Source organism: Terrapene carolina, unplaced genomic scaffold (genome assembly GCF_002925995.2).
Source record: "Terrapene carolina triunguis isolate 2854851 unplaced genomic scaffold, T_m_triunguis-2.0 Scaffold104, whole genome shotgun sequence".
Lineage (NCBI taxonomy): Eukaryota > Metazoa > Chordata > Testudines > Emydidae > Terrapene > Terrapene triunguis.
Genome location: NW_020664455.1, coordinates 85642 through 107425, shown reverse-complemented (window position 1 = coordinate 107425; position 21784 = coordinate 85642). Strand labels below are relative to the sequence as shown.

The following is a 21784-nucleotide window of genomic DNA, read 5'->3' as shown; positions in this document are numbered from 1 at the left end:
CCAATTCCCTACTAGCACACTGCAATTTGGCTTTCACTCCCTTCCCTCCACCAAGACTGCTCTCATCAAAAGGTAACCCATCACCTACTGCCACTGAAGTCCACGGGCCTCTTCTCCAGTCTCACTCTTCTTGACCCATGCACTGGCTCAGAAACAGCTTATCACTCCTTCACAGGACACTGCCCACCTCTCTTCCCCCCCCCAATACTTTGCTTCAAAAAATACCTGTTCTCACCCTACCTCTCCAATTTTTCCTTCAGGGTCTCCTTTATTAGCTCATCTTCCTCCCGCTCCAACTTTCCATCTGTCTCCTTCAAGGCTGTCTCTTGAATCAGCTCTTTTCCCCCATAAATTTTATTTCTAGGTAACTTTATGAGCCCTCACAGCTTCAACTATTCACTTCTCCCTTTCTGTTCAGTCTTGCATCTCTGACATTGCATCCTGGGATGTCCCGCCATCAAGTTAAGATCAGTTATAAGACTGATCTCCTTAGCTGTCCTCATAATTCTTCATCACAGTTCTGTCAGCCAGACTCACAAGCACTTGTAATACACTACAGTCCCCCTTTCCCACATCCAGACTTTAGGATAAATGGTTAATGCATCTGTTATAAACATACAGCTAAGGGTAGCATAAAATTCCTTCTTTACCTGTAAAGGGTTAAGAAGCTTAAATAACCCGGTTGGCACCTGACCAAAAGGACCAATAAGGGGAGAAGATACTTTTAAATTTGTGGGGGAAGGTTTTTGTTTTGTTTTGTTTTGTTTTGTTGTGTTCTTTTCGGGTCAGCAAAAAATTAGGGCAGGGAAAAATATATTTTTCAAAGCCATACCTAAATTAAGCATCTAAAGTTACAAATTGTAAGTAATAGAAAGAAAATGCGTTAAATTATTTTTTGGCATCAAACTTAGTATTTATTACCTGAATAAAATGCATAGGAGTCTCCTCCTGCTGCATAAATGGTGAGGCAAACAGACATTTACTTTCAAGACAGGAGACATGATGTCATGACAACATCCTATCACAGTGTCTATTTTTAATTGCACAAAATAATCAATGTAAAGATTTCTGATTACCCTGCTTGGATATATGAAACAGCTGTCTATTGGGTTTGGGGGGGGGGAGGGAGAGGGGGAGTGATCATTTGGCAAAAATCTTAAAATGTTTAATGTAAAGTTTAATTAAGAAAGGCCACTTTGTTTTATTTGCACATGTCAACGTTTGGCTATTTTACTCTATTTTGTTTTCAAAATGTGCTATCCTATCCTCATTCTCTTAAAAACCCCAACAACCACCAACAGCCCTATATCTTAATAGCTCCATTTTGCATTTTTCTCAGCTTTTCTGGACATGGAGAATCCAGATCAGTAGCTGCCTCACAGACTCACTACAAATGTGCAATTCTTCTATAGAAGGTAAATTGTTAAGTACTTAATTTTTTTAATTAACTTCTTCTTTACAATCTTCCCTAAAATCTTATTTTCATAATGACCTACCTGACTTTACTAAGAAAAAACACAATATTATTCCAGTTCTGTAGCATCTATAAGAGAAAGGTATCAATGTCACCAGCGACAGAGAAAAGTCAAGGGGAAAAAACACCAAAAGGCCATGCCTCATGAATGGGAAAACCTCCCTGACAACATCACTGAGCCACTATCTTAGCATCCTTCAAATTCCTCCTTATGACTAACCTCTCCTACAATATTTACAGAGTACTACCAGATCACTACACCTAAGCAGGCAGTGAGCCAACATCTCTGCTTAATACACTTCCATTTGCTTACTTTTCTGGTGCCTGCCTGCCTGCCCACTGCCATGTTTGTCTCATCCACACACGGAGTCTTGCTACAACATTGATTGTGACACTTGGGACAGAGTGTCTGGACACCACCAAGTCTGGAGGGAAAGGTGGGGGAGGAGGGTGAGCTGATTCTTGATCCAGTAGGCACTACTATAATACAAATAAATAGCAGCAAAAAAATTGCAGTGGCAAAATTAAGCCATCCAAAAAATAGCTTATTTGAAGAAAGTGGTTTACCTCCCATTTCTTTCATGGGTACTAACTAAATCCTTGAAGATTCTTATATCTACAAGTTGTCGTTTTAAAAGGTTACCTTTAATTATTGTATACATACAAAGTTGAACTTGGATCTAATCAACAGGTAGTTAATTCTCCTATGAATTATGTATTTAACAGGGGGGAAAGTCACAAATTCAATTCAAGTTTTGCTTAGACGGAACCAACAAGTATATGAACTTGTGCTACAAAATCATTTTCTTAGACATACTTACCACTAAATCCCAGTTATTTTGTTCAAGTAACGTAATAGCTTCATCAATATTTTCAATGCCGGTACATGCCTAAAAGGAAAAAAAAAAAAAAAAGAAGAAGAATAAAAGGGGGGGGGGGGAAAATGTTGATTTAAACAGAATTCAGATCAATATTAATTCTTTAACAGTTAAGTAGCTGGGTACAGCCAAAGCCAAGGCATGAGTCTTTGAAGCCTAGAACCATGTGATGACAAGAGGAAAAGGACAGTTTATGTCAGAGGCTAGTGTAGGATTTGGGAAACCTGAGTTCAACCCCTGCTCCACCACAGCCGTCTTGTGTGACCCTGGGCAAACCACTTAGCCTCTCTGTGCTTCAGTCACACATGTTAAAGATGGGGATAACAGTACTTCCCTATGCCACAGGAGTGTTCTGGGGAGACATACTTTAAGGACTGTGAGATGCTCAGATACTACCATAATTCAAGTAATATACAAGAACCTATGATGGAGAGTTCTGCCATATCAAGTCTAAACATTTTTTAAATTCTTAGTAAAAACAAAAGCAGATTCTCCTGTGCAAAACAGCATTTTTGAAGGGCCGTAACATAAATACTGATGTAACAATGAAACGGGTAGTTTTGCTTAACTTCTGATTTAGACTTGCACCAAGTGAGACTTCAGAACTGCTCCCCAGCTGAACAGACAGCCTGTGAGATTACTAATACCCAGTTTGCTTCTGTCAGAACCTGGAAAGGTTTTCCTCCACCTGCCACCATTCATCTATTACCCAAGTTTCCATTTAGCACTGTAGGTGTGTGTGGCACTTTACAAGGAAACAAAAGCATTAACCATGACCAGATTATCTTAAATTTTATATGACAGGATAATGCAGGCTCAGATGAAAACATAAATCATAGGGAAGAATAATTAAATAAAGAGCTGCATAACATTGGGAGTCTACTTCTTTATTTGGTTAATGTGGTAGTCAGGGTCATTGTTGGAGAGCTTGTGGAAATAAGTAGACTTGGGTGGAGAGGAAATTATGCAGCGTACAGCATCAGGAAGGACAATTCAGGAATAAGCAGAAGGGCAGGAGAAAACTGATGGGTGCTTATGTGATGATCCAAGAGAGTACAGCTGCTGTCTTGAGTTAAATCACTTAAAAGTTGGTCTGCCAAAATAGTTACAAGGTCATTCTGTACCTCCTTTGACCTTGAACACCACCAATTACAGTGTTCCCACTGACTAACCGTCAAGATGGGGCACAGAAAAAAAGACCATTTCTGAGATAACTGGGGACTAGCTTCTTTATAGATCAGGACCAGGAGCACGAAGGATTTGACATAGGTAAGCCCCTTCGTTTTCAGTTTAAACCAATTTTTACTGAAAAATTCCGGGGTTTTACAAAAAGTATTATTTAGTTTTTTCTCATTTTCACCCTACTTTTGTATCATTCAAATATATAAAAAATAACTTGTTTTATTAGGAATACATTGCATGAGATATATGTATTACAACAATACATTAGTCTGTGTGTACATGCAAAGCTGCCCGTTGAAGTAAAGCTATGTATTAGTCTAGAAGGTACACACAATTAACAAACAGGCACGCACGCAAGCTCTGAAGTATGTGCGCATCTGAATGTACTGATAAATCTGACGCCCTCCACATACACATTTCAACTGTTAGCAGATAACAGTTTAAAGATTTGATACACTAAAATGGAAAGAAAATGAAAATCTGTATCAGAATACATTTCAGAACACAAGGAAGTATTCAAAAGTTTAAAAAAAAAAGAGAGAAAAAGATGAAGTTGAGCGTATGCACTGCAAATGGTGTGGCCAATTATTAAATGTAAATATTTATAGGCTAATAGTTCTAAGTCTACAACAGTAAACTGTTTATTCAAATGAAAAGTTTTATTTGGGGATTAAAGATATATTGTTTTCTTAAACTCAGAGGTGGCGTGTTTTGAGTGCTGTTTTTGTTCTGCAGCAAACCACATTGATGAACATAATTCAAAGCATTAATCTACTGAATACTTCCCGCCCAGTCTGTTCCCCAAAATGAACCCCAATATTTAGCCAAAAAAATTAATAGTTTTTTTGCACTGATTTTCACCTGTTTTTGTTGTGGTGGTAATAAACACTGATAAATTCCCAGAAAAAAAAAAAGAATTAAAACTGAAAATGCAGCGCCCTAAACATAAAATAGAAGTCAGAGAACTGCACCATGTAGCACTATAATGTGCTCTCTCCACCTCCTGTTTGATCCATTTAGGAAGTTGTTCACTTTGTTATTAGCCATTGCAGTTTCTATGTGAACTCTGCAGTCAAACCCAGTTAGGGCATGTTGTGGTAACCCAGTCTGGAGGTGCAAAATAAGCAAATTAATGTGGCTAAATCTGCGTTCGAGAGAAAGGGCAGTTTTCAAATAGCAAGAAAATGAAAAGCATTTCTGGCCACAACTGCTATCAGGATATCTACTCCTGAGGGGATCTGCATGACTGAGCGCCTGCAGAAAACAGCCCCGCCCCCCCAGAATTCCTGTGCTTCCCTGCAGGCACGTGGGGGGGGGACTGCCCCCTCCAAACAGAGATGAGGCATGGGGTGCACACAGAGTTACGTGCCACTGCCCCCCTCTCATTTCTGGAAGCTCAGAGCTGCCCAGCTGAAGAAGGCTGCTGTCTGGGCTCCCGCTGACTCTGCAGCTGAATGCTGCCTCCTGGGTCCTAGTGCCAGTCATGCTCCCCTTCTGCATGCTGGTAGCCTTCCTTTTTTCTGTGCAACAGTGAGTGCCTGTGGTGGGGCTGGGAGTAAGCAGGGGGGGGGGGGCGGCGGATGGAGAAGAAAAGGGGCTAGGGGAATCACAGGGGGAAGCAGGAGCCCAGCATGCAGCATCCCCTTGGCAGCAGCTGGGGCTCCCCCGTTAAGCATGCCCATCGAACCTTCACCTGACAAGCCCTACCCCCCTACACCTGGACCCCTCTGATGAGCCCCCCACACCAAGACCCCCACCCCACTGATCCCCAACCAGCTGCACCTGGATCCCCACCCCATAAAGCCCCACTGATCCCCCCACACCCAGCCAGATCCCCCCTCCCCCGCCGAGACCCATCTCCCCACACTCAGACCCTCCCCCTTTTCCCCCCCCCCACTGAGCCCCAACCACCCTCACCTGGATCCCCTCCAGAGTCCCATGGGCCCTGCACCCGGAACCCCTTCTCCCCCCATGAGCCTCTGTGCATCCAGATCTCCCACTGAGCCGCCCACACTCAGACTGCCCCACACAGAAATCTCTCACCCCACACCTGGATCCCCCCATACTTGAATCCTGCTGGGCTGAGCCTGCCCACCCAGAACTGGTGCACCCGGTGCAGAGGGGCAGGGCCCCGGGGGTGTTTCTGGGGCAGGTCCAACCCTTGCACTGTGTCAGGGTCAGGTACAGCCTCACTGCCGAGTCCCTTTGAGGTGGGTCTTCAGGGTGATCTCCCATCTCAATGCAGCCTGTTCCCTGTGCTCCCCACTGCCATGCTGGAGCCACATTTATTTATTGACAAAATTTGAAGAGTTTTAAAATATTGTGTGTATAATTTTTTGGCACAGAATTCCCTCAGGAGCAGGTATCAAGAGCAGCAATGAATCCAACAGACACCCTTAAGGGTGCGGTCATAACGCCTGCCAATTGCTCAGCATGTTTTCCTCTCCCTAGCAAAATTAGCTCCATCTCAACCAGAATACACTTAAGCCAACTTCCTTCCATCCTGACTTGGATTTCCTTCAGACACTTGGAATACAGCGCTGTCTGTGCTAGATGAGAAAAGGAAGAAGAGCTGTGTACAGTCAGCATGTTTTTGGCAGTATAACCCAGGGCATTTCACAATCTAACTTCTAGTCTTACATAAACGTTGATTAAGAGGCAACAGGGCTGAGCCCTGCAAGACTCCAAAGAGGAGACTGGTTGGGAAAGAGAAGAATCTGTCCACCCTTTGGGATCCATCAGAAGGGAATGAATGAAGTCAGCTTTAGTACAGCTCCATCCACTGATGCAAGATCTTGTTGGCGAGCCAGCAGCATTTCATGTTACACGTGTCAGAAATCGCTGATAATTTGAACAGAATCTTGGGCGGGGGGAGGATGTCTTGCCACGGCCATCATTCATCAATGCAACCAGCAACGTCTCATTGCTATAATCAGGTCGAAGTGGAAGTGGTTAAAAATAGTGGGAGAGAGCAAAAGTCTGCTCACCCCAGCTTTCTCAATAAACTTGCCCCTGAAGAAGAGATTAGTAAGCAAGCAGCAGTTAGAGACCAAAACATTAAAAAGGCTTCTTGATCACAGTCCAGTTGGCCATAAAGACTGGTAGAATTCCCTGACTAAGGGTGGTATTATTGGTCTTGGTCAAGCAGCAAGCTCTCTCTAAACAAGAGGGACGTGGCTTTTATTTCACAGATGATTTCCCTGAAATGCAACCTAATAAATACAGAGTCTAGGGCAGTGGTTCTCAAACTTTTGTACTGGTGACCCCTTTCAAATAGCAAGCCTCTGAGTGCAACCCCCCTTATAAATTAAAAACACTTGTTTATATATTTAACACCATTATAAATGCTGGAGGCAAAGCGGGGTTTGGGGTGGAGGCGACCCCCCCATGTAATAACCTCGCAACCCTCTGAGAGGTCCCAACCCCCAGTTTGAGAACCCCTGGTCTAGGGGCATAGAGTATATCAGTTTGAATCATGAAAAAGTTAAAACACGTACACCAGATTTCGGTTCTTCACTGGACCTCTCATCTCCAGTAGGTTAGCAACATGGTCTGCTTTAGGATCCTAGCACTATACAGATGACTGAACATGAACACTTGTTTACAGGATCCATGTACTAATGAGCCACTAATGTACATCACAATAACTTGCTAACAAAATCCCCTGCAAAATTCAGTAGACTGGAGGGTTCCAATGATTCTATCTGGTTCTATATGCCAATGATAAATCCAAGCTGTATCTTCAAGTATTCTTTATTTACTGTATTTAGGTAGATGGTAGTCCCACACTCCCTGATGCTGGTAATATTTCTGACTTCCCTATATTTCCTTTGGACCAACCAGGAGGCTAGCCTCCTGAAGAACAGGCCCAGATGGCAAACTGATCCCTGTTGTAAGAAAGAGTTTTCATATGACCTTTGGTAGCAATGAGTCGGTGGCAAATGTAAGTCAGCTGGCCATGTCTCGTACAATGCTTCTGCTGCCAGAAACTTGTGATCCCTCATTCCAGAGAATTATTTCTGCACCTTCCTGAGGTGAGCTGACAGGAACACATCTATCTTTGGCTCTTTAGGACAGAGGCTATCCAGCAAACGGTGACGTTCTTCACACTCCATAAACTTCACTTATGGATTGCCGGCTCAGCCAATTCACTGTAGTTTAGCAAGAAAGGGCTTGCTTTTATTTGTTGTCCCCATTGCCATCCTCCCTTATCCATTTCTATCAAACACATCCAACGCATTGCATTCCCTGTTCTATCTCCAAGGTCTGGGGAGAAATCTGCTCACTTTGAATGCCAAGTGCCTCAACTGTTCTGTGACCTGGTCTCAAACTTATCAGGAGGCAGAGATAAGGCTCTTTTCTGGGACTTTTTCCTGGGCTTGTTGTGTAATATCAACTGTCTTCTTGCCAGCCTGGCCTGATGTTAATATCAGAGTCAGACAGACTCAGGAATCCAGATTGGAAAGGGCTATGCATGTCCACTACGGTCCTTGTTACTAACCCATGGTCACCAGGAGTGATAGGAGACAACAAAAGATATAAACAACTGTCTCCCCAGATATAGCAGATGACTGAAAATCTGGGAATTCTCGATAGCCAGACAATGGATCACTTACCCTTAAATGCTAGTGAAATTCACGTCCAGTAGCTGTCGTGACTCTGCTTGAGACCCTGCTGTCATCTACATGAGTGGCTCCACTATTATTTGCATTGCAGGAGCACTTAGAGAGCCCAACCAAGATTGGGGCCCTACTGTGCTTGGCTCTGTACAGTCACATAGTGAGAGACAGTCCCACCCCTGGTCCCAGAGAACTTACAACATAAATACACAAGACAAAGGATGGCAGAAGAAAACATAGGCACAGAAAAGGGAAGTATGTCATCCAAGTCACATGGGAGGTCAATGTGAGAGTCAGAAGCACAACCTACTTCTAACTCCCAGTCCAGGGCCCTGCTCACTAGAGAAGTAGTTCTCAGTTTTTTCCATACCAGGAACCCCTTCCCATCTCGGGAGGATGTAGCTCAAATCACTCTTCCACTTCCTAATATGGGAAGAACAGAGTGGTCACAAACCCAGACTGAGAACCCATACACACATCTCCCCTCTGGAGGTATCTTTCTAGACAAGCGATATAGGACCTAACCACTCTACTAATCTCTCTCTTGGTTCTGGGGTGCATCAGGATAGCTACACCAAGCATGCTGAAGGGCAGAGGTGTTGTTTTGCATTGGGCCAAGTCTCCTGATGTCTCTAACTCTGTTTTGGAAAACTACTCAGCAGAGAAAAGAAGAGCTCAGCACTGTGGCATCACAGCCAAATAAAGTTGTCTATGAGATGTCCAAAAAGTACCCTTTTATAGCAAGGAGACAGTGAAATCTGGTGAAAAATCCCATTCTATGATGCGAATTCACTGTTATAAATGCTCAAAGGAAAAAAAAAAGGCTCAGCTTCCTGGAGACCAGATTTTAGAAAATTACAAATGATTTACATGGTTTGCTATACCTGGAGAAACTACTAATAAAACAACTAGCTACTTACATCTCCATGAGATATAGGAGAGGAAGTCAGTAACAAGGCCAGTAACAGCAAGATCTGGAAGTTAGTCAATGGGCAATTCCCAATGCCATCTACTGGAAGTCAACTGTAACTACCTCCAAATCCTAAACTGGAGAATACCCACCCATATGCACCAAATTGCCAAACATACTAATAAGTGAGAATCCCTGCTTTCGGATCCATGCACTCATTAAAACAATGACTTTTGCAACAAGTCAACTAAAATAAAATAAAAACACAACTGACATTTTACTAAAGCAAGTAAAAGCAATGAATTATAGTAATTTGCTCAGTCAAGCAAGTTATTATGAACAACTTGTAAGTCCTAGTACTGGAATAAAACATATTTCAAATTAATCACTAAGCCCACATTTTCAAACTTGGATCCAGATCCACAAAGGGATTTAGGCATTAGACTCAGCCATCGGAGCTCTAATCACCAGACTATGAATTTATTCTCACTCTCTCTCTGACCCAGTGATTCTTTAATTATTTATCCACAGTGGAACAGCTTCAACAGGAGAGATTGAGGGAGCCCCACATCAGAAGATCCCATAGCCCAGTGGTTACAGCATTCTCCTAAGAGGTAGGAAACCTCTGTTCATATCCTCTCATCCAAGCAAGCAGAAGGACAAATTAATCCTGGGTCTCCCACATCCCAGGGAAGTGCTCTAACCACTGGGCTAAAAGGTAGAAGGTGGGCACTACCATTGCCTCCTCCAGACAGATTTTGAATGGGGCCTGGTCTGGTAGGCATGCTCAGAGCCGTTGCACAGAGCACACCTACTGGATTGAGCCCCGCAGGCAAGATAGGCACTCCTCCACCTATCTTCCACCAGTTTGTGGATCATGGTGGGGCTTAGGCAGGAGATACAAGTCCAGAAGCCTACAGTGAAGCAACAGTGTGCATGTCCAGGGACAGAAACCCAGGTGCCTAGGGAACTTTTACAGCAGAAATGTAGGTGCTGAGCAAGTGTAGGTATCTACAGGGTTCAGTGGCAGCTGAGGTTTTGTGGATCACAGTGGCACCTAAAACTGGCCTGAAGTTAATCACATAAATAAAAGTGGCATGACTGGAAATCAGTGAAGTATGGATTTAATTGCCCAACTTTAAGTACCAAGTTTGAAAATTGCAGTCTAAGAATATTTAGCGAGTAGAATAGCTAAACAGAAAGTTTGTCCTTCACAAACAAAATTTCAATAAAAATCCAACTAAGGCCTAAGAGTGGAACTGTTATTCTTGCAGTTGTAAACCAAAAACCTAATTTGTAATTCCATAGATTTACAATTACGTTTTGTATTGCAAATTTTAACAAGCCTAAAGCACACAGAGTCCTCTTCAGTAATAAGTTCTCCAGTGTCAGAGCAGCCACTTCTCCGACTGGTCTAGGCAACACACAATACAGGCTTCATTAAAGAACAAAAGAAAGGGAAAAAGGAAAGAGAGATGAATCCTGGAATAGACTCCATGAAAATAAAATGAAACATTCCTTAGCACACACGAAGATGAGACTTACCAAAAAAGATACTTTGCTATTTTTTTAAACTAAAGTTAGACACTAATTTATCAATATCCACATGACTTAACATGTAGGTACAGCAAAAAAAGTATTAGGTGGCTGTACATTGTTTCCACTGAAGAACCTGACAGTAGGATTTAAGGTTTTCCAGTGAGTACTCAGTTACATTGTACACAAGAGAAGCAAATAAATGACAGGCCATTGCTGAATCACAAGTTGATAGCAAAAACAATCATGGGATCATCATAAGATTGGTATAATTTCTTAGGTACCCCACAGGTGATCAGTACGCTGGATCTACCTGGAACTCTTTGTTCAGGGCAGCTTACCATAGAAAACATCTCTTCAAGTCATGGTCATGGCATGGGCATGGGGAGTGTACAAAGATTAGAAAATAAAAGCACACACACTCCAGCTGGCTGTCCTGTTATCAGAACACTAGAATACCAAAGCATACCAAATTTCTATTTGTAATTTAACCATTTGAAGAAGCATACACGAAAAAAGGGGGGTGTTTTGTTTTTTAATTTATGTCACCAACTACATTCAAAGACCCCGATTGCCTAATAGTTATTTAAGAGTTGAATCTGTTTGATAGCTCGACATATTAGTAAGCAAAAAATGGAGGAGGAATTCACCATTTAAGACATTCTCTGAACTCCAACATTTTATTATATATCAAAATAATATATATGTAGGGGGCTGTTTGGTTGGTTTTGTTCAGGTTTGTTTTTTTTTTTTTTTTTTAAAGATTTTATTTTTATCAGATTTATAGAGCTTGCATAACTTTTTTCTAACCAATGTTTAGCAGGTGGATTTCAGCAGCACGTACAGAAACTGTTTGATCGTAACTGCTATGAATTATGTGTTTAATGTAGAAGCTTTTTTCCTTCTTGTCTAAGGTAAACATTAAAAAAAAATTCTTCGTGACACACCAGCTTTGAAAGTCAAATTGAAGAGACATCTATCAGAATCACCCAAATAAAGGGATCTGTGAATACAACAAAAGAGGCAGTTTGAAGACTGAGTCATCTGGTAAAGTAGAGACAGATTTGCAAAGTGTTCTTTAATAAAAATATACCAGCACACTTACCGGTATCATAAACACTGACATTCTGGAGAACTGGGAGAGCGCCTGGAATTTATGCCAGGATAAAATTTTGCTTAGTGCTGCTCTTCTGCAACCGCTTACAAAGCTCTCATCACCACAATATCTGAGCACCTCACAATTATTAATGAATTTTACCCTCACAACAAACCTGTTGATTGGGGCAGTACTTGCTCCATTTTACAGTTGAGAAACTGAGGCACAAGGCAGTTTATGGTACTTGCCCAAGGTCACACAGAAAGTTTGTGGCTCAGCCATAAATTGAAACCACGTCTCCCAAGCCCCAGTCCAGTGCTGTATGCTTTAGACCATCTGTCCCTGCGTTAAATTGAGTATGATTACTGCTATGCCTGCTCAATCTGGATTTTTTTTAAAGACCTTCAGTACATAGTGATCAAAGTCAGAATCTGGAATGCTGTTCTACATCTGAAACCTTACATCCAAGGGTTGCAAAATGCTTTACAAGATGAGGATAGGTATTAGTATTTCAATTTACAGATTAAGAAACCAAGGCACAGAAAAGTGAAGTGTCTTGCCCAGTGAACTTGAAGTGACAGTGGTAGAACTGGAAACAGAATCTAGGTGTCCTTACCTATATTCTTCTCCTCTAACTAGTATACTACACAGTCCATCATGAAAAGAAAAATAGATGGATAAGACAGTAGAGAAACTGTAGTTGTTCTGATATCAGACACTCAAGCACATTGGATGGTTCCAGTAGTAGCAAAGATGATAAACAAAAGAGCAGAACTCTACAAACAATACCGTGAAAGGAATAAAAATAATTTTTCCAGACAAGTCCAATATCTTTTTCCACTCTTAAAATATATCTTATCCAATATGACATTTCAGCCACTGTGGTATTTTCGGTATCATTTAGGGCAACAATTATCTCATTCCACTAGTATCTCATGAGGATGTTAAACATCTACTAAAGTTAGACATTTTTAAATCAACAGGTCCAGATAATTTGTACCCAAGCATTTTTAAAAGAGCTGGCTGAGGAGCTCGCTGGACCACTAATGTTATTTTTCAATAAGTCTTGGAACTCTGGGGAAGTTCCAGAAGACTGGAAGAAATCTAATGTTTTGCCAACATTTAAAAGGGTAAACAGGGATGAACTGGGTAATTATAGACCTGTCAGCCTGACACTGATCCTGGGCAAGATAATGGAGTGACTGATACAAGATTCTATTAATAAAGAATTAAACGGAAGGTAATATAATTAATATCAATCAACATGGGTTTATAGAAACTTGATTTTTAAATGAGATAAAGTTTGATTCATGCAGGTAATAATATTGATGTCATATACTAACACTTCTGTAAGGCATTTGACTTGGTATCACATGACATTTTGATTTAAAAACTTAGAACGATATAATATTAAATCACTGATAAAGTTTGCATACGACACCAAAACTGGGGGAGTGGTACGTAATGAAAAGGACAGGTCACTGATACAGAGCCACCTGGATCACTTAGTAAGCTGAGAGCAAGCAAACAATATGCATTTATATACCACTAAATGCCAAAGTATATATCTAGGTACAAAGAATGGAGGCCATACTTACATGATGGGGGACTCTACCCTGGGAAACAGTGACTCTGAAAAAGATTTGGGAGCTGTGATGGATAACCAGCTCAATCTATTTAGCTTAACAAAGAAAAGGTTAAGGGGTGACTTGACTACAGTCTATAAGTTTTTATATGGGAAACAAATATTTGATAAAGGGCTCTTCAATCTGGAAGAGAAAGGTAAACATGAGCCAATGGCTGGAAGTTGAAGCTAGACAAATTCAGACTGGAAAGGCGAAAATTTTAAACAGTGAGGGTAATTAGCCATTTGAACAATTTACCGAGGATCATGGTAGACTGTCTATCACCAGCAATTTTTAAAATCAAGATGAGGAGATATGCTCTAAGAATGATTTTGGGGAAGTTCTCTGGCCTGTGTTATACAGGAGGTCAGACTAGATCAGGGGTCGGCAAACTTTTTGGCCTAAGGGCCACATCGGGGAATAAAAATTGTATGGCGTGCCATGAATGCTCACAAAATTGGGGTTAGAGTGCAGGAGGGGGTGAGGCCTCTGGTTGGGGATGCGGGCTCTGGGGTGGGGCTGGGGACAGGGCCAGCTCCAGGCACTAGCCGACCAAGCACGTGCTTGGGGCGGCTCCTTGTAAGGGACGACCAATCTTGGGGTGGCGGGGGGCGCTCGGGGTTTGTTTTTGTTGTTGTTTTTGTTTCGGCCGGGCAGCGCTCAGGGGGCTGGGCTGTTTTTGTTTCGGCGGCATGGCGTGGTGCTCGGGGGCGGGGGGCACGTTTCGGCAGCGCGGCGCTCTTTTTTTTGCTTGGGGCGGCAAAAAAGTTAGAGCCGGACCTGACTGGGGATGAGAGATTTGGGGTGCAGGAGGGTGCTCTGGGCTGAGTTTGAGGGATTTGGAGAGCAGGAGGGGGAATCAGGGCTGGAGTAGGGGGTTGAGGCATAGGGAGAAGCTCAGGGGTGCAGGCTCCGAGCAGCACTTACCTCAAGTGGCTCCCGGAAGCAGTGGCATGTCCCTTCTCCAGCGCCTACTCGGAGGCGCAGCCAGGTGGCTCTGCATGCTGCCCCATCCGTGGGCACCACCTCGTAGCTCCCATTGAAGTGGCCGCGGGGCCATGCTGCAGCTTCCGGGAGCGGCCCTCGACATTGCGCCCCGGCTGGAGTGCCAGAGCAGGGCCCAGCCACATAGTGCACCCCCAACCCTGCACCCCAGCCTGAGCGGGGCCGAGCGGCGTGGTGCGGCCCCAAACCCTGAGCCCTGGCCAGAGCGCCGGAGCAGGGCCCAGACGTATGGTGCGCCCCCCAACCCTTTGCCCTAGCCAGAGTGGGGCCATGCTGCGTGGAGCGGCCCCCGACTCTGTGCCCCGGACGGAGCAGGGCCGCACTGCGTGGAGCAGCCTCCGACCCTGCTCCCCAGCGGGAGCTCGCGGGCTGGCTTAAAACGACTTGTGGGCTGGATCCGGTCCGTGGGCCGTAGTTTGCCCACCCCTGGAGTAGATGATCACAATTGTCCATTCTGGCCTTGGAATCTATTAAAATTGTTTTAATAATCTGATCTTTTTAAAAATAGTTTTTAAATAAGGAACTCATTTTCTGAGATCCTGCTCTGTGAAACATTTATTGCAGGTCTGAAGTCTGAAAACCATATACAATAGTCTGAAGTGCTAATACACTCATTTTTACAGTTTCAATGTGCTTTGTTTTTCAACAAAAAGAAGGGGGGGGTAAGTTTAAGATTATTTCCATCCTATTTACCAAAATTGCTTTTAAACAATACTGGTCCCAAAACTGGAGGCTATATTTAAGCCAAGCCTTCACATTTTGCATAGGTAAGACTACAGGACTGGGGCACATGTTTGTCGAGGTCAGTGTGACATGCAGCTCATTTCTCCTTTTTAGGTTTACGGTTCATTTTCCAGAATGATTTGTAAGGCAGCATAAGTGATCACAGACTAACAATTTTGGTTAGAGTTCTGTTTAATTTTTCCCCCTACTTATTACATTTAGACAGTTGAAATGGTAAGATTCAGAGACACTGATCACATTTCTCCCACTTAAGTTCTCCCCACTGAACCCCTAAACTTAAAAGTGTGAGGAATGGTTATTTCCAGATCCTAAACTATTTTGAGAAAACTAGAATGTCAACTGAGTATGCTATATTACTAACTTCAATTCTCCTTCCCCTTTTGTGTGTTGGATCTCACTCTGCCCATCAAAGAGGAGTCCAATCCTGCAATTTCTATACATCAAAATGTCCACGGGCTTCAGTGGGAGCTATGTGTACAAAAGGACTGCAGGATCAGATGTGCTTGTGAGATGGACAACATATGGCTCAATTTTTCTCTCTTCTTTTATTTGGAATGTTAATTAAAAACTCAAAAGAAGAAGAAGAATTTTCAAAATCCCATTAGCAAAGAAGATTTGTGATCCTCTCTCTGTAGCCCAAGCTATAATTATCTGCTTCAAGACTTCTTGCCTGGACACCTTGGTATATTATAAAGTCTTTAAGGTGTACTCTTACCTACCTTCAATTACCTGAGTATTTGAATAATTAAGATAAGAAAAAAATATTTTAATTTTACACAACAGAAGGACAAAAGTAGGAGATACACAACAGACAGAACATAAAAAGTAGGAGATGACTGGATATAATCACTTTTCTCATCATTATCTTTCATAACTATTTTTCTCAATATTTGAAAGTTTCTTGATTTAATTTTAAAGTACAGTTGATACATCACAGAAGACTATGAAAAAATAGCCAAACAAATTATTCAGGAGGGTTTCCTTCTAGAATAGTGTTGTATTGGCATTTCTCTCTCCATCCGCCCCCATTTTTTTGTAGTCTTGGCTATTTTTATAAACTCTTTGGATTAAAGATTTACCCATCTTCCTGAGAGATTTACAGAAGACATTTAACCTTTTGGGTTCTCCATAAACAAACATTCTACATTTCTCTTCCCTTATCCTTCATTAGATTTACTTGGGTTTGATCCTGCTTTGAGCAAGGGGTTGGACTGGATGACTTCCTGAGGTCTCTTCCAACCCTAATCTTCTAGGATTACTAACAGTTGTATAAAAAGAGAATATGTTTTTAAGAGATCTTCTAATTCTTGGGATTTATTCTCCCTGTAAAATTATGCTGCTGTATATGATTAAATTCCCACAACCACTAATTGTTGTCACCAACAGTCTCAAGATTCCCAGTTGAGAATAAGAAACAGAGGAAGATTAAATAAAGACTGAAGCCGAACTGATGCTTTCCATATGCAAGTACCCTTTGCAATGGAGAAAAAGTATTTTTAAAGAAAGTAGAATTATTGTGAATTAAAGTGTCAGTTATTCAGTTACAGTACTGCAAAAACAAGGAAGTTATAGCAATACCATTTAAGGAGAATTCTGTCAATCAATTTTAAAGTTTCGCAAACATGAATAGGCTATAACTGGTAAAAAAAATCCCAGAAGCATGGTTGTGATCTGCTGAGGAGATAATAGACAAGAACACCGTGACTTAAGAAGCAACTGCTGCTCTCCCTGTGCTTCAGATTCTAATTTGGTGGACTGTAATGTTTGATATTAATTTAAAAACTATCCAATACAAGACAAGCAAGGAGTTAACTTCAAAACAAGAATGTAACTTTATAGTACATCTCCCACAAACTTCAGGATTTGCCTAAACATTTTCTGAAGGTGTTCTTGCACCTATAGGAGAAAGAGAGCTGCTCAACCAGCCAGGCACACAATAAAGACTCAGAAGGTCTACTCTGATGGACTGAAGATATGTGACCAGTGTAAAAGGCCTTTGATTTCTGCAGGGCATGGTTTGGTTTGAACTGCACGTTGTCTATTCAAATCAATTCATTCTGAAGTTAAGGATAACTTATGGCTCTCTAGTCCAGCCAATTGTTGTGCCATTTCCTTTCATCCAGGCTATGTGGGACAAGTAACTACCTGAGGCTTCCGAGCCTTTTCATGCTGGCACTTTGTGGTAGTCATAAGTTGAGGTTCACCTAATGGTTCCACCCATTAAAAAAAAAAAAAAAAAGTGGTTCATGTCCTGCCACCACCAGAGAGAGAGGCTTGGGCTTCTACAGAAAGAAGATGAATTCATGGATTAGAGGAACTTACTCCTGTTATACAATAAAGGCAAGAAACAGAGGTATGAAATGTAAGCTGAACCTTAGGTACCACTCAAATATTGAGGAAGTCACCAGGCTCACAAGATGCAGAACTTGGGCTGAATCAAAGAGGACCAAGAAAGCTTTCAATACTACATATAAAAATCAGATGTACTTAGCCTTTTCAGAGTGTTGAACAGGGCTCAAAACAAAGTAACAAGTTCTTTTCTTTATTTAATCAGGAATTCAGGCAGGGTAAGGCACCAATTACTTGAAACACAGAGTCCTAGGTTATCTACATGGTTGGCCCAGTCTCCAACCAGGTGCAGTCCTACTTAAATCCTGGACTCTGAGAGATACTGTCACCACCTTAGTGGCATTCCAATGCAGCATCACTAGTTATGAAGATAACAAAACAAGGCTCTCTCTCAGGAGTTTATTATGAAATTCCAAGCAGTTCCTTGGCCAGCTCTTATTTTACACTAGAGAAGCTTTAGAGGCAAAGAAAGTATCAAGAATTATGTTAGCATCATCAAGTAACTAAATTTTATATAAGTAATGGCTGGCAAAATGAATACAGGACACTAAATGGCACAGCTTTAGGGATAACTAGACATCTGAAAGGTGGTCTGCAGTCCTGAGATATTTCTCCTAGGTGTTAAGATCACATTGCTGTACTCATGGGCACTCCCAAGAATATGCAAATAGCATCCTTATAAATCTCTGCTATAAAGTCCCTCCTGTGATGTAATTTGTCAAAGGCCTTTTGAAAGTCTAAATAAATTATGTAGTTAGGATGTGAGATACAAAGTACTGTCATGGATCAGAAACTGGCTAAGAAACAAGTTCTATGCTAGGACTGGTGTATAATCTTTTTATTAATCATCAGAAAAGGGATTAGTGAGGAGGCAAAATTTGCAGGTGACAAAACTGTTCGGGTTAGTTGAGACTAGAGAAGACAAAAGCACTTCAGAGGAACCTAACAAAACAGAATATTGTGGACAACGCATACAACTTATTGAGTTATTTACTGATATGTTATTAGAGCAGATTCTCTAAAGGCTAAAAATCTTTCCCATAAAAGCAAATGTGACCCTTTGCAACCTTCATTTACCTTGGAATTCACTCTTGGTACATTTTGCTCACCCTTCAATAAGTTCTCTCAAGCTTCAAACATACGGAGAGAAGGAAATACAACCTTCTATTAACCCAACATTCTGTAGTTTCAAAAGTACATTTATAAAACATTTGTCTGGCCCCAACCTTGGTTTTTACAGAATGAACAACAATGTAATTAATCTGACAAGAAATACAACTCATCTAAATGTTAATGTAGGTCATCTACACAATTATATATTGGAAAAGAGAGAGATGAACCAAGCAACTGGTTATGTAACACACCTACATGTAATCACCATTGGCTCTGAGAAAGTATTTCAAATTTAGACTTTTCCCCCAGAGCATAGGAATGGCCATACTGGATCAGACCAATGGTCCATCTAGCCCAGTATACTTTCTTCATACAGTGGTCGGTGCCAGATCTAATGTTAATGCAAAATAGGACATATGTGAAGTGGGGCAACAGCCATCACTGCCTTATGTGACCACACAGGTTAAAATATAGTCTGTCTGATTAAGGGCTTGATCCTAGTCCCATTGAAGTGAGCATCAAAATCCCCCATTGACTTCAATAGCAGGTCTCATATTCCTCAATACTTTTAAGTCCACTTCGAGCCAGAGGTATTTGACTGTGCGTATTCTGGTGAGATTCTGCAGATAGTTATGATTAAATGCTTTGGTTTGTACAATTATATAAGTGTTTTTCTTCACTTTCCTGTACATTTTCCCCTACAAAGAAAGGGACAAGATTTTTGTTTAGACGGGTGCTTTACTGAACATGCAAACCACTTTTCCAGCATGCATATGAACTGCTTAAGAATGCAAAGATTGACATTGACCACCTATTGTACACTAAGACAATAACATTGTCTGTAGCCAATTAATCCTGTATCAAATCCCCTCCTCCTGTTCCACTCGTGCCAATATATTGGTTAAGTGCTAGTAAATATGAGACCAACCATTTTCAGACACCACTGCAGGGAGTTTGATTGAGACGCTGTTGAAGCATTTAACACTTGTGGGAGAGAAAATTAAAGTTCATTCTTATGTAAGTTGAAACCTGTTCTGGGAAGAAGAATTGGTCTTTCTTCAACCAGTCCCCCAAGGGACGAGTATATATTATGGAATTTGAATTTTAGAAACACAAAAAAGTCAAAAAAGTAAATTTTACATAGTCACAAGCATATTTCCTGTTCCTTTAAGATAAAACCTGGTGGCCTAGTGGCAATGCCCCAATTTATTCTTCAGCCAGCAAGGACTTCAAATGCTATGGAAATTAATCTCAGTACTATGGGAAAGGAGTGCTTATACTTGTAGACAGCTCTCTCTTTTAAGAGTATAACCTTTCCCGTCTTCCTAGAAGTAACATGGGATATTAAAAGTGGAGAAAGTCTCAGGACTCCAACAGTGATGAAGCAGGCTACCTACCCTGCCCCAGCCAAAAAAAGAAATAAGGCAATTTGGTAAGTGTAGTTCCTTCACATGACTGATGGTTTCCAAAGTACTTTTCATACAAACAAAAAAAACACTTACGTTGTATTTTCCATTACCCAAACAACCTCCCACCCCTTTTTCACTCAGCAAAAATGTATACCTAGCTCCTGTGTCATGGATATAATCATGATATTTCTTTAAGGAATCAAAGCTAATTTCACTAATATAACAAGTGTTAATGGACATAGCATTTGAGGAAAAAAGCCTACCGCTACCACTCCTAAACCAGTATGATAGCTCTGTTTCAGTGACCTACTGCCCCAAATACCTACATGAGTGTGCTGGCAGACCTGATGACATGATTACTGTGGTGTGAAGAATCTCTTCAAGCAAGTTTAGTAAGGAAGCCACCATAAACTTCTTTCTGAAGTTGAATTAGTGCTCCAGAGTGAATTACTATGGTTCCAATGCACACAAGTCATGTAGTATTCTCATTCATCTCTATAAACATCAGATAGTATTTCTAATTAAATATCTACCATTGCATGGGAAAGAATAGCCAGCCTCACCATGAATAGTCAAAGTTGTTACAGTACAGTAACAGATTAGCATTCCAACTGCTCAGGTTTTTAAAAAGGACACCATTCTTACTCTCAGTCTTCTCCAATTTGTTATTCTTCTGGTTCTGTCTTTCAATTCATATCCTGTCTAAAGACCGGAGAGGTTACAAGTAAATCATACTAAATTTGTTCTGAAGAACATGAGCTTTAGGACTTCAGCCGAATAATGAAAGTATCTAAACAAGTTAAGTGTTGGTTCTTCAGAAAAGCATGAAAAACAAAAGATAATACAAGCAAGGTTTTGGGAGCAGACAGTGACAATCACAATAACCAAGCCAAAGAACACTAAGCGTACAATATGCTTTTGTAGTCTCTCTTGATATTTCATTTCTAGTGCTAATTATATCAACAAAACCATTTGTGCTGCAAACCAAAACGTTCAGTTACCAGTCCCAATGCTGTTCCTGTTCCCTAGCAGCACCAGAGCTGTAAAATGTAGGGCTGAAGCGGTAAGCAGGGAAAGAAAAGCTATTATCTATGTTAGACTCATAAGTATAAATTTCAATACTTTAAGGTTCTCTACAGTTCTTTCTTTTCAGAAGTTCTAAGCTTGTGCTGTAGCTTTTAACCTTAAAAATAATCTTTATACACACAGGAACTAATTAGAATTTAATCAGAGATCAAATTTTTTCATCCATAGACAAAATGTAATCCGTACTATCATCCCTGAAATCCTAACGAAAACACTTTAAATGATTTGTTGGTGTGGGGTTAAATTGATTTAAAAAAAGGAAAAGTCTGGTTTCTGATAGCACGCCCTTTAAATACTATGCTCTGCATTTTATTTGCTTCAGGTGTTTTGTTTTTTTTAAATGTATAAGGATTTTTCCAACTCCGCTTTTCATTTTTATAAGATCTTTTCAACAAGGGAGAATCTAATTTTATAGGGCAAACGGTAAAACTATACACAAAGTGCTATCAAATGCACAAAAACTGAAAAATGGAAGGAGGGAGTTTACTATATTTCTTTCAGTTTTAGTAATATTAGGTGTCACTTGTAGCAATACTAGGTTCAAAGTTTTCAGACAAGGGTGACTTACAAGTTGTCCCTTTTAACAAAACTGGAGTTTTATGGACAATTGCTAGAGTGCTAAACTGTAAACCCTGGCAACTGCAAAATTTTGGAGGGAATAATCATTTGAAGAGACATACATACTGTCTCTTCAAATGATTATTCCCTCCAAAATTTTGCTTTTTTTTTTTTTTTTTTTTTTTTTTTTTTTTTTTTTT

At 41.0% G+C, this 21784-nt stretch overlaps 1 protein-coding gene across 1 annotated transcript in view; it reads right to left on the bottom strand.

Moving 5' to 3' along the window:
• The window catches only part of LOC112112195 (FAS-associated factor 1), a 320608-nt gene that overhangs the window by 290184 nt on the left and 8640 nt on the right, over window positions 1–21784 (bottom strand). The window contains exon 2 of the mRNA XM_026651874.1: window positions 2296–2364. Coding sequence (XP_026507659.1) covers window positions 2296–2364 — 69 coding nt within the window. The remainder of the gene's footprint in view (window positions 1–2295; window positions 2365–21784) is intronic.